Raw genomic sequence first — 14351 nt, forward strand, 5'->3', positions numbered from 1 at the left:
AGTGCAACAATTTCACCGTGGCAGTTCCGTTTTGAGCCTTCCCTCATGCTGTCACTGGGCAGCGTGCATTTGTTACGGAGAGGACGATCGAGTCACCAGCCCGGGGATGCGGTATTCCCCTCTCTGCCCACCCACGGCCACTCTCAACCTCCTCCCCACCCACTGGCACCCTCACGCGCCTCCCCTTTCGGAAGTAATTAATATTTATTAATTAAAAATATTTATTTAAAAAAACTTTTGGGTGGGCGTGACTAGGGGGTTGGGGGTGTGGCCAGAGGTGTGGCCTAAGTGTCCCGCTTTCTGACAGTTAAATGTTGGGAGGTATGTAGAAGTGAACGGAAAAAGATAAGAAAACGAGCGAAGATAAGAGAATCGAGCGCAGAATCGAGTGCAGAATTGAGCAGAAACAAAAACGATCGGGTCAGAAAATCGCACAGAAAATCTTAAAAGCCTAACAGTGGGCTCTGTACAGTGATCTTTCTGATCTGCTTCAGCACAGCTGCCAGGCAAACAGCATTTCAAAACATAAATAAAAGGCTTCCTGCATAGAATGCTTTCAGCTCAGGTTTCCTGTACAGACCGGTCAGTTTCACATGAAGAGGAGGGGAAGGGGTTTGTTTGAACAGGAGGACTCTCTCTGCATGATCAGGAAGAAGTTTGGTGGAAGGCTGAGGAAGGATGTCCCATATAGGACGCCGTATTTAAATTCCACCTCAGGCAGTTCTGATGGGTCCTCCTAACGCCCACATTCCAGTGGCTGAAAGTAAAAAAAGAAACAGAAGAGCTAAATGATCAGGCATTGCATTTTGTGTTTTGAGCAGTGAATATTGCAGGCAGTCATGATAGACTTGCAGTGTATTGCAGCAGGCTTGGTGGGCATTGCCACTTTTATAATAGTGCTGTCTTATTGGAAATTCTTATCTAGGAGAGGTAAATTGCCCCCTGGTCCATTTCCTCTGCCCATTTTGGGTAACTTTCTGCAGTTGCAATATCATGGACTGCTGCCTGCCTTGTTAAAGGTGAGTGTGACAGTGAATTCCTGTTAACTTTTATGCTGCTATAATGTATGTATAAGATAATAGGGAAGCTATCGGACAATGTTTCAGCATGAAATCTCTCGGGAATCGTCCGCCACCTCGCAGCTGCCACCAGTATATAAATGTTCCCCCTCGTGTTATCTGTCCTGTGTCACCCACTGCGCAGTGGCCAGATGCTTGCCTATAGCATGTGGCGCGTGCGTGATGTCACGCCATGCCGGCAGCGTGTATACCGCTAATGGAAAAGCGGGGATTCCGAAGACAGATGGGTACCGCACGGTGGGTGACACAGGACAGGTAATGTATAAATGCACATAGCGGGGCACATTTATGCTCTAGGGGGAACAGCGCCGGTGGAGGGGGGGGGGTTGTCGCGTTGGAAGCTCATCCCGATATAGCTCACTGTTACCGCACTGCACACGGTCAACCACGACAGCCTGACATCTTGCAGCATGTCCAATCGATACATGCAACCAATTTCGGCCTGAAATTGATTGCATCATCGATCGTGCATGCTTTTGGTGGAACCTGAATTTCATTCCAATTCGATAATTATTGAAGTGGATGGTCGATCAGCTCCTGCCAAGTTGAGAGATGTAGGGCCATCTTAAACTGAACACACACTATGCAATGCATGCTCAATCCCGGAAACAAACCATATTACTCTGATCAAGTATTGATCGGGAAATATTGATCATTGTTCAGCTTTCTGGTATTCAATACTGATTAGGTTTCATTAGAAATCTGGTAATCAATCAAAAAGCCAGCTCCTCAAAATTCTGCTTACCTTGAGGCCTGGAAGCCACTAGGAGTGTTTTTTGAGCGCTTTGTGACTTGAAGAACTTGCTAACGCAATGCTATGGGTGTGGTCCCACTTGAGCAATGTAATTTTATAAAAATCCCCCATAACATTGCATTAGCAGGAGCTTTTTCAAATCACTAGCGCTTAGAAAAGGCTGCTAGTGGGTTTGAGCCCTGAGGCCTAAAACCCACTGGTGGCGCTTTGCGATGGATTGTCCACAGTTTTGACCGTGATTGTTGGCACAATCTCAATTTGGCTCTGCAGCCACTGATGCAATTGCTCCAAGATCGCTCCCAAAATGCTGCAAGCAACGATTTGCAGTTGCAATACTATGAGTGGGACCATTCCATAGGGAGCCACTCATATAGCGCTTTGCAACAGATTGCTGGCAAATGGTGGGTGCTGCAAAAATCGCTCCCAGTGGGTCCCACTCCTTAGGCCTGAAACCACCAGAGCGTTTTTTTTTAGTGTTGCTAGCGATTTCCCGAATAGCTCTGCCAATGTAAATGGATGAGACAGCTTCCACTACAGCAATTGCAATTAAGCAAATTGCAATCACAGGACATGCAGCAAATCGCTAGCGATTGTGATATCGTTTTGCATTTTCTAGTGGGTTTCAAGCTTGAGGCTCTTTTCACATTGTGCAGGTTGAGTTGCAATATACAGAAATGTAAACATGTCTGTACAATCGTATGGACATTGTGTTCACATGCAGCATGGATGAATGTGTATATTGTAAATGTACCCTGTTTACAGCAAGTGCACTGCAATCAGTTGCAGCGCAGATTCCGTGCCCATTTAATGTAATGGCAATGCCTTTGCTATGCAACAGTGTGTTGTGCGCTGCAATGGGTGTATTGCCTTTACCTTGAATGCACCACACCACGCAGCAACAGGTACACTGACAGCGGATTTGGTGTAAACCTTGCTTCTTCCAGCTTCCTGTAGTCACTCGCCTTCCTCGATGTAACCGTGGTCCGATGCTCTGTGCTGCTGTGTGCGATCCAGCTCGGTTGTGGACCACTGTGCATGCGCTTTTCCAGACCGCATGCCTCCTGCATCGCACTCCCATGGCCGGGAGCATTCTGTGCAAGCACACTTACAAATCTTACAAACTGTGCAAGTGCAGAACTCTACCTAACACTATGGCAATATGGTCGCAATTAAATTGTAATGAGACCTTCACATCAGCGTGGTGCAACGAAACCCATCAGAATAACGTGAGCTGGCGTGTGAGTTTACGCCTCTTCAGTGCATATGCCAAGAGCTAGCAAGCACCTGTGCGGTGGAAGGGAGCAGCTGACAAGCAGTGAATTCACCACCTTCAACTGCTCATGAAACAGATGCCTTAGGGCCCTGACACACCGTATAGCAGTGATGGTTAACCTTGGCACTCCAGCTGTGGTGGAACTACAAGTCCCATGAGGCATTACGCTGACAGCTCTAAGCATAACTCGGGGAGGTGGAGGCATGATGGTATTTCTAGTTTTGTTACAGCTGGAGTGCCTAGGTTAGCCATCACTGCTGTAGAGTGTTTTGCGGGCCGTTTTCCATTGACTTGCATTAAAATTACAGTAAAATATCGTCAAAATAGCCGTGATCACGATTGTTTTTAGTTTACTGCAATTTTAATGCAAGTCAATGGAAACGGTTTTAACAAAACAAAAACAAAATGACCTGCAAAACTTTCTCTGGTTTGTTGATGCCCTCATAGTGTACAGGTACCTTTTCCTCTAGAACCTAGGTTCTCAACGTGTGGTACGCGTACCCCAGGGGGTACTCCTGATGGTTCCAGGGGGTACTCGGGCTTGATATATTTAACCAAGAATAACAAATTTAGAGTTTAGAAAATGATAAATCTTATTTAAACAACACCAAATTAGTTTTTTTAGCTAATTAAAAGCAATAGTCAATGCTTGGACTTTGTTTAGAGCCAATTATCATGTACTACAATTAAATATATATTTGTCAAGGGGTACTTGTGATAATATTTACTATGCTAGGGGGTACTTGGTGAGTACAGGGTTTTAAAAGGGGTACATAACAATAAAATGTTGAGAAACACTGCTCTAGAACAGCACCGAGCACATTAGAGGCAGGCAGGCCAGGCAGTCAGTCAGTGCACACCAATGAAATGCTTACTTGTTGTGAAGACCTCTCATGATAAAACTTTAATTTTGTTCACAGATGTCAAAAGAAAATGGCCCAATTTTCACAGTATATTTCGGTTCAAGGCCCATTGTTGTTGTGTCTGGGTATCAGGCCTTAAAGGAGGTGTTTATTGAATATAGTGATGCCTTTGTGGATCGCGGTTGCTACCCACTGATTAAGAAGATGATGCAGCCTGAAGGTGAGGAGTCTAACTTGTAAGATTACATTGGAAAGGTTGCTTTTTAACAAAACCGTTTTCACAGCTATTGCTGAATTGTTTTCCAGTCTGCCCATCTGAGATTATTTAACCTCCCTGGTGGTAAGCCCGACTTCAGGTCGGGCTATGCTGCGCAGGAGGATTTCTCAGGCCCTGCTGGGCCGATTTGCATAATTTTGTGTGTACTTCCCGATCGCCGCCACTACCTTCCACGCGCCCCCCCCCCTCCCCCAGACCCCTTGTGCAGCCTGGCCTATCGGCGCCAGGCGGCGCTGAGGGATGGATCGGGACTCCCGATGACGTCACCACGCCGATGACGATCGTCGCCATGGCGACTGGAGAAGCCAAACAGGAAATCCCTGTTCTGAACGGGATTTTCTGTTTGCGCTGATCGCCGGAGGTGATCTGAGGGGGTGGGGGGATGCCGCTGCACAGCGGCTGTCATGTAGCTAGCGCTAGGCTAGCTACATGATTAAAAACGAATAAAAATGAAAGTACTGCGCTGCCCCCTGGTGGTTCGCCAGGGAGGTTATAGACAACTGAAATGAGAGGGGATATGGAGGCTGACATATTTATCTACTTTAAAACGATGCAAATTTCTTGGCTGTCCTGCTGATCCTCTACCTCTAATACTTTTTTAAGCCATAGACCTTGAAGAAGCAACTGGGTAACTGGTTTTGTTTAAAAGATAATAAATATGGCAGCCACCATAACCCTCTTTACTTAGTTGTCCTTTAAAGACCTGTCCCTCAGCGATGAAACACAATTCCTCACATGCATTTTCCACTGCTGTTCCTTGAGGTATTTTCCACTGCTCTTCCTGAGTTTCTCTTTGAAGAGAATCTGTAACATCAAAAATTCCCCTGGGGGGTACTCAGCTCGGGAGGGGGAAGCCTCCGGATCTTAATGAGGCTTCCCACGCTGTCCTCCGTCCCTCGGGGGTCTCGCTGCAGCCCTCCGTACAGCGGCGATGTAAATATTTACCTTCCCGGCTCCTGCGCAGCCGCTCTGGCGGCTCCGAAGTAGGCAGAAATACCTGATCGCCGTCAGGTCTGCTCTACTGCGCAGGCGCAAGTCTCCGTCGCCTGTGCAGTAGAGTGGACCCGACTGAGATCGGGTATTTCTGTTTACTTCGGAGCCGAAAGCAGCCATAGCGCCCCCGCTGGAGCCTGCAAAGGTAAATATTGAATTAACTGTCGGCGGCTGTTCGGAGGGCTGCAGCGAGACCCCTGTGGGACAGAGGACGGCGTGGGAAGCCTCATTAGGATCCTGAGGCTTCCCTCACCCGAGGTGAGTACCCCCAGGGGAACTTTTCGAGGTTACAGTGTCTCTTTAAGAGGTACTCTAATCTCTGATTGGCCAATGTCACAATGATGAAATCAGCACTGTAGTGTTACTGCTGATGGGGGTAGTGCAGCGGGAAGCAGGAAAAAAGGGCGCCGGCAGCTAGTGGACAAAAAGGACGCTGCCATTCACACCCATAATATCGTTTAATGGGCGCCGAACAGGAAAAAAGGGCATCGGAGATTAACGTTTTATAACTGTGCCCGTGACAAATAACGTTTACAAATATATTAAACATATCTATCGTATGTAACTAAATGTTATTTAAAATTTTATGACTTACTGTTTGTAAAACATTATTAGTCACATAATAAAGTGATCAGTAAGTAAATCATAATATTTTTTACAGTCACTAATTGAAAAACATTATCCACACAATAAAGTGATCACTAAGGGATGACCACCAGAGGGGCTTTAGGGTTAGGCACCACCAGGAGGGTGGTTAGGGTTAGGCACCACCAGAAGGGCTTTAGGGTTAGGCACCACCAGGGGTTCTTAGGGTTAGGCACCACCAGGGGAGATTTAGGGTAAGGCACCACCAGGAGGTGGTTAGGGTTAGGCACCACCAGGGGAGATTTAGGGTAAGGCACCACCAGGAGGTGGTTAGGGTTAGGCACCACCAGGGGAGATTTAGGGTAAGGCACCACCAGGAGGTGGTTAGGGTTAGGCACCACCAGGGGAGTCTAGGGGTTAGGGATAGGTACAGGGAGGTTTCTGTGTGAGAGTAGGGTTAGGTTTAGTTTTAGTAATGATTACAGTTATTTTTCATTGTTAAAAACAATATTTTCAGATTTTATTACGTGAAGAAACGATAAATGAAGGTTATACACAATATTATATTATACATATATTTTCGTTTTTTTAATAAGCATTACTTTCAAAATAGGGAAGATTATCGTTTTTACAATTTGCGACAACAAACTACATACACATTATTGAATGTTTTTCAATTTGTAAAACATTATTGTAAACAAAATACAACACATTTTTTATAAACGTTATTGCCACTTATCGTTTACACCCATCGCCCTTTTTTCCCGATGCCCCTTTTGCATGTACCCGTGCAGTGTATGGTGTATGTATGCTTGGTTTAAAGGTGCAAAAGCAGGGTGTTTTTTTTCAACTATTATTTAGTGATGTAACATTGTACCACCCCTCACTGTAATGCTACCTGTTGAGTATATTTTAATACTTTTATATTATTAAAGTAAAATAATAATTTAAAAAGCGCTATCCTATTACTGTATATTGCTACCTGTTCTGAGACTGAGAGAAGATTTATTGCAGCGGAAACATTTATGATTACTATGTTTCCTCGAAAATAAGACACGGTCTTCTATTAATTTTTGCTCCAAAAGATGTGCTAGGGCTTATTTTCAGAGGATGTCATATTTTTGGGGGAAACACTGGTAGTTTTCCTATACAAAATGTATATACAGCATGCCATGCTGAAACACAAGCAGCATGCACAGAGCTTGTAGTTTGCAGATATTGACTCTCACTTACAAGAAATTGATTCTGCTGATCATGTGGGTGAGAGTCTATTTCTTGCAGGCAGAGAACTCTGCCAGGCTCCCCAGAGCTATGATAGGATAAGCTGTGTGTCCTGGGAAGAAGTGAAGTGCTGCTGATGCTTATCACGACAAATCAGGAGGGCTGGCCCAGTGGCATACCTAAGAAGCTATGGGCCCAGATGCAGTTTTACATTGGGGCCCCCCAAGAACTCTATACATAACAATTGATTTGGCGCACCAAACCTGCCAATGGTAACTACAATGTCAGAGCTACAAAAAGGGGATGGGGAACAGTTTAATGATTACTACAATTCAAAGTATCTATAGAAGGGATTTTTATGAGCACAGGACCAATAGAGCGCTAATACTGCAGTTGAGAGAGGGCCATTCGGGGGACCAGGGGCCCCGATGCTGTCACAACCTCTGCAACCCCTATTGCTACGCCCCTGGCTGGCTCCAACAAAAACACAAATTGCCTGACACACATAAACAGGACTGTAGAACTCACATTATACTGCTGCTCTCCTGTATTCAGGCTTTGTATTGAGTGTGACTTGCTGGCAGGGGCATAGCAATTGCCATAGCAACCACATCGGTTGCTATGGGGCCCCCCCCGAGCCCTACGTCACAGTGGGCCCGCAGCATGATGCTCCCCCTAGGACCTGGAGGGGTTGCAGCATGAGGGGAGAGCTTGGTGGCATGTCGGTGGGGAGGGGGGACGCCCCCCCTCCCTCACCTCGGGCTCTCCCCTCTGCGCTCCCCTCCAGCATTAAATAGTGTGGTTATGCGGGCAGCGGCAGTTACATACCTTCCGTGCGGTCCAGCGTGGAAGTTCCTCTATCTAGCCTCTGACGCGACTTCCTGTTTTAAGTCGCGTCAGAGGCTAGATAGAGGAACTTCCACGTTGGAGTGCACGGAAGGTATGTATCTGCCGCTGCCCGCCGCCTGCATAACCACACTATTTAATGCTGGAGGGGAGAGCCCGAGGTGAGGGAGGGGAGGGGGCCGTCCCACCGACCTGCCACCAAGCTCTCCCCTTATGCTGCGACCCCTCCAGCCCCCAAAAACGGCCCTGAGCGGGCCTGGGGGGAGGGGCGGCCTAACCTAACCTGAGGGTTGCTGCCTGTCACTCACTACCTAACCTGGGGGTCCCTGTCACTCACAACCTTACCTGGGGGCGCCTGTCACTCAGTACCTAACCTGGGGGTCACGCACTACCTAACCAGGGGGTCCCTGTCACTCACTACCTAAACTGGGGGTTCCTTGTCACTCACTACCTAACCTGGGGGTCCCTGTCACTCACTACCTAACCTGGGGGTCCCTGTCACTCACTACCTACCCTGGTGGTCCCTGTCACTACCTGAACTGGGGTGTCCCTGTCACTACTTACACTGGGGGGCACCTGTCACTACTTACACTGGGGGGCTCCTGTCACTGGCAGAACTGGGGGGCTCCTGTCACTGGCAGAACTGGGGGGCTCCTGTCACTGCCTGAACTGGGGGGCTCCTGTCACAACCTAAACTGGGGAACTCGTGGCGCTACCTAAACTATCCAGGCCAGCCAGCCCATCATCACCACCAGCCAACCAGCCCAGAATCACTGTCAAAAAGGCCACAGCATCACCACCAGTCAGGCCAGCATTTACTTCAACCAGCCAAGCACAGCCCAGCATCACCGCCAGCCAGCCCGGCCACAGCATCACCGCCAGCCAACCCAGCCACAGCATCACCGCCAACCCATCCACAGCATCGGCCACAGCATCACCGCCAGCCAGGCCACAACATCACTGCCAGGCCTTTCAGCCCACATATAATCCCCAATCCAGCCAAAAACAGTATTGCCAGGCACAGCAGCCAGTACAGGAGAATTCAGAAGCCAGGTGAGAGGTGTCTAGGGGGCATTCTGCCTATTTATGTGAAATGCTGTCTATTTATGTGCCTCATGACTGCTGAATTTATCTTGTTGGGGGCCTCATGATTTGCTGGGGGCCTCATGATTGCTGAATTTGTCTTGTTGGGGGCCTCATGATTGCTGAATTTGTCATGTTGGGGGCCTCATGATTGCTGAATTTGTCTTGTTGGGGGTCACATGATTGCTAACTGCGAGACTATGGGAAAAGCTGAATCATCATCATATGAGACAATAGCATTGTCGTAATATATTGGCGCTTTATAAATACAATAAATAAATAAATAAATAGCATTAAACCTACTTTTTTAGCTTTTTAAAACAGAAAATAAAACTGGGAGGTTCTAAAAAAATGAATATCTTTTTCAGGAGTCGGATGGATGAAATTTTTTATCTTCCATATGTTGTTGTCTATATATCTTTCAATAAAACTTAATTGTTTAAAAAAAAAAAAAGAAATTGTTTATCTTCAGTTTATTTTCTACTTGGATTTTCCATAATGTTCATGTATGAGTTAAAACGTTTGTACAGTATTTAGTTTAAATTGCTGTTGCTACAAGGGGGCCCAGTGATTTCTAGTTACGCCCCAGACTACTACCTAAACTGGGGACACATATAGACCTGGCTACTTTATACTGTACTTAGAGGGGTGTGGGAATGTTGGGGTGGAGGGTCCTGGAGGAATGTTTGGGTGGGAGGTCCGAGTCCATGGGGCTGGAAGGTCGTGGGGGGGGGGCATAATTTATTTATTTTTGCTATGGGGCACAGTCATTTCTAGCTACGCCCCTGCTTGCTGGTGTCATGTGGGCTCCTGCTAGGGCTTACATTCGGGGGATGACTTATATTTCAAGCATGCTTGGAATTCCTGCTAGGGCTTATTCTCAGGGGATGTCTTACTTTAGGGGAAACACGGTATATTGGAATGCTTACGGCGCAGGATCAGGTTTTAGACCGCATAATAAACATAGAGCAGTGTGTAAATGGAATTTGATTTAATGGCTGACAATCCCGCTTTAATGCAATTTTGCTTCTTTATTGCAATATATACAGGAACTTACAAGTAGCATGATGTTTCAGTAGGAGATCTTTATGAAATACTTTTGATAATGGTCTCCAACTGAAAAGTCATGCTACTTATAGGCTCTGGTATATAATGCAGTAAAGCAGCACAGCTGCATTGCAATCCAGGTAAAGTCCTGGGTCTACTTCTTTCCTTGGGCTGTTCACCCCTAGGGCCGGTTTCACACTGCAATATTGGCATTAGTGGTGCGGTGCAGCGGCCGCACTGCACCACCCCGCCAAAAACAGGCCTTCGGGGAATACTGCGTTACTATGCGGTATTCCCCATCTGGCCAAACAGGAAGTGATGCGCGCTTGTGGTCACTTCTTGTTTTGGGTAGATGGAAGTGCATGGAAGCGTATTGTAACAAATACGCTTCTGCACATGCATGCCGCACTGCCGGCGCCAACTTTAAAAAAAAATAAAATGTTGCATTGCCATAGACTTGCATGACTTCCGGTTTGCTGCAGGAGCCGCACAGTAATGTAGGTACGTGCTCGCGTTAGATAGGGAACTTCCAATGCGGTGGGGTATAGTAATTTTATCACACCGCCCCAGTATGAAAGAGCCCTTAGGGTTGGGGCTCCTGGTTTGAGTTCTTGGTCTATAAATAATTCTTATATCTACGGTTTGAGTGTGTGGTAACCCTGAATGTATGGTTCTTGTTTGGAGTTAGGGTTAAGTAGAATATAGGAATAATGGTAATAATTTAGACGTGTGTGTGTGTGTGTGTATATATAATATACACCTTTGTTTTTTTATCCTTAGCTTTCTTCTTCTCCGTTGGTGATAAATGGAGGCAAATAAGACAGTTTACACTTCAGACTCTTAAAGATTTTGGAATGGGGAAGAAGAGCATAGAAGAGCCGATTTTAGAGGAGATCCACCATCTTGTAGAGTACTTTAGGAGCTTAAATGGTGAGTTCATTATGTCAGGTGTAGGGATGAGCTTACAAATTCAGAACAGCATTATGAATGCTTCACCACAATACCAGAGCCTTTACAGTTTCGGGCCGCGGCAGGGGGAGATTAACCCACCCTTGTCGCCACATCTAGCCTCTGGGCCATTTGGTCTTGCTCTTGTGCTTGTATCTGGCCTTACAAGTCCATCACCTGATTAAACAGATGCATGCCTTTCCATGAATTCTGGTCCACATGAACAACATTATCAGATATTCGGAGGATTGTCTTCAGCTGCACATCACAGTCTTGACTGTACATTATGAACACTAATATAAACCAGGCCAGCACCATGAGGTTGTGCACCTCCAGTGGTACATCACTTGCTGAACATGTATGATAAAGCAATTCCCAATCCCAGATACTATATAGACTGCCTGTAAAATGCCTGTGAGTTAATTGCACTCTTTTTGCATGATTAGAGCAGCCATTTGACCCCAGCATTATCTTGAGTTGTGGCAACTCCAATGTCCTTGCTAACATACTGATGGGAACTCGCTATGATTACAATGACAAAAAGTGGATGAAAATTTTGCAAGATTCACGAGAAGCTTTTCATATTCTGTCTTCTAACTGGGGTCAGGTAAGCAATCTTATTCTCCTTTTTTGTACTGCTACAAGTAGGTCAAATGACATATCATTGGGCAACATGGTGGTGTAGTGGTTAGCGCTCTTCCCTTGCACCACTGGGTCCCAAGTTCGAATCCCAGCCAGGGCATTATCTGAACAGAGTTTGGGTGTTCTCCCCATGTCTCCTCTGGGTTTCCTCTGGGCACTACGGTTTCACCCCAAAATCATACAAAGTTAATTGGCTTACCCCTTAAATTGCCCCTAGACTACACTAGGTAGACTACATGATACAACATAAACATGTGACTATGGTAGGAATTAGATTGGGAGGCCCTCTGAGGGACAGTTAAGTGACAAGACTATATACTCTGTACACTGCTGTGGAAGATGTTGACGTTATATCTATAGCAATCTAAATAATAATACTCTCATCGAGCAAAGGTTGGATTTATACTTTTTCCACCCCTAGGCCAGCTTTCTTGCGACTTCACATCCATGTGCAGCAGTCCCCCATTTATGCACAGCACCAACTTCCATGTATAAGGTCCATGTGCGTGCTCCCGCTGCTCGTTCACTGCAGGGATTGGTGAACGGGAACATGTGTTCCCGAAGCCAGTCAAAGTGCCTGTGAATTAATAAACTTTGCTCCAATTAGCCTTATTCATTCATTAAATGAAAGTTAAAAGTAGAGAAAAAAAAAGCACACTTAATCCTGTAAACACAGTATTAAATGTGCATCGCCAGCTAGTGGGCAAAAAGAAAAATTGCTTGACAGCATTTTAGAAAATACATAAATAGTTACCTTTGGGACTCAACTTCTTTAATATGTATGTCATGAGGGTATATTATTATTTTAGAAAATAAGGCCATGTAATTATTGATAGGTTACAAAAAAATACAAAACAACAACAAGACACCTTTATTTCCAAATATTATATGTTGCCATACATTGTACTAGGGACATCATTTAAATGTGATAGCCAGGACACATGGGCAAATAAAATGTGTGTTTTATCTACAATCGCATTGTTTTATTTTAAAACTATAGGGGGTGAAATTGGATAAATAGTGTATTTTTCTATTTTCCCCTTGGTTTTCCCCTTTAAATGCATAGAAAATCAAGTAATTCCTGAAAACCAGAATCGCCCACAAAAAGCCTATGGCGTGGTGTAAAAAAACAAAATATAGATCACATATAGAATTTTTTTTTCCTCCTTGTAGCCTAATATTTTTTTTTTCCCCTAATAACATTAATATATGTTTATATTTTGTCCACAGATATATGACACATTTCCAAGAATCATGTCATATTTACCTGGACCACACAGAAAAATACCTACTATTCTTGATGACTTTACAGATACTTTGAAGGAGAACATCAGAACCCACCAAGAAACTCTAGATCCAGCCTGTCCGCTAGATTACATTGATTGTTTCCTTATCAGAATGAAGCAGGTAAGGCAATACCTGGTAGAATAGAAACATACCGTAGGCTTTTCAAACCTGCTAGATGGTTCTTGCAGTCATAGCAGCCTCTGCTGAGAATCTAGCCTGTGTACGGTGACCCCAATGTGTCAGCAAGAGATCCGGCCTGTCAGATTATCTTGTCCAAGTGCAGGTGGCAACTATTCTTATCCTCTTTACCAATCCTACGCCATTGTGCACTGTGTGTCTTCCCGCCTCCTCTGCCCATAGCAACAGAAGGCAGGCTAGCCCCTAACTTTCGCCTTAGGTACTGAGTCCTGATCCCTGTGGTTGACTGTTCTGTTACACATATACGGGGCACCAGTTTTTATATTGTTGACCTAATTGTTAGTTCTCTGAAGGGTTTCTTTAGAAAAACATGGGTTTCCGATGTAGTTTTTATCTGCTGCAGCAGTGTTTTGTTTTCTTTTTAATAAATGGGATTACACACTTGTGGCCTTCAAATTACTGTTACTACAGCTTTCCTTTAAAGGAGAACTGTAAGGTCTATAAAGAAAAACAAATTAGATACTCACCGAAGAGGAGGAAAGGCTCTGGATCCATTAGAGCCTCCCCATTCCTCTCTGCATCCCCTCGTTCCACCGCCAGGACCTCCAATCCAGCTGCCAACCTATAAAGTCAAAGAAGTACTCAGGTTCCAGAATACTTATGAAGGCGAGTGACTCCGTACTGCGTATGCACGAGCACATTACAGAACCGCTTGTCTTCAAAAGCACTTGGAGACCCAAATCTGCTGCTGGCAGCAGATTTGAACAGGGGGGGGGGGGGGGGGGGCGGTTTTGGAATAAGGGGGCATGGAAAGGAACAGGAAGGCTCCAGAGGATCCAGAGCCTTCTCTCCTCTTAGGTGAGTGTCTAACTTTTAGTTTTTGGACCATACCGTTCTCCTTTAAACCAACCTCTGAATTCATAGATCGTACAGAAGACCTAGCTGAGCTACATACATGTGAGAAACTCGTCATCTGCTTTGGCCAAGCCATAGTCAAGCAAATGTGAAGTTCTCCTGTATCTTCATTCACAGGAAGAGTTGAATCCAAGTGACTCCCCATTTACAATAAATTATCTGGCACCAGTGCTCCTTGATATGTTCTTAGCTGGAATGGAAAGCAATGCATTCACTCAGCACTTTGGCTTCCTAATACTAATCAAGCATCCTGAGATACAAGGTATGTGGTTTACTTCTAGTAAAAATAAGAGACATGTTTGGCCTGTGGGGAGGATAAGATATGGAGCTTTGCTCCTGACAGATTCTAGAACTGGATATGCGTAAAGGATCATACAGATATTGTCTGCTGAGCATACCT

At 45.4% G+C, this 14351-nt stretch overlaps 1 protein-coding gene across 1 annotated transcript in view; it reads left to right on the forward strand.

Annotated features, from left to right (window-relative positions):
• Nucleotides 1–729: 729 nt before the first annotated feature.
• The window catches only part of LOC137528218 (cytochrome P450 2C16-like), a 22747-nt gene continuing 9125 nt past the window's right edge, over nt 730–14351 (forward strand). Inside the window, exons 1-6 of the mRNA XM_068249490.1 lie at nt 730–1019; nt 4027–4189; nt 10802–10951; nt 11416–11576; nt 12842–13018; nt 14069–14213. Coding sequence (XP_068105591.1) covers nt 840–1019; nt 4027–4189; nt 10802–10951; nt 11416–11576; nt 12842–13018; nt 14069–14213 — 976 coding nt within the window. The 5' untranslated portion in view covers nt 730–839. The remainder of the gene's footprint in view (nt 1020–4026; nt 4190–10801; nt 10952–11415; nt 11577–12841; nt 13019–14068; nt 14214–14351) is intronic.

This window comes from Hyperolius riggenbachi, chromosome 8, assembly GCF_040937935.1.
Source record: "Hyperolius riggenbachi isolate aHypRig1 chromosome 8, aHypRig1.pri, whole genome shotgun sequence".
Lineage (NCBI taxonomy): Eukaryota > Metazoa > Chordata > Amphibia > Anura > Hyperoliidae > Hyperolius > Hyperolius riggenbachi.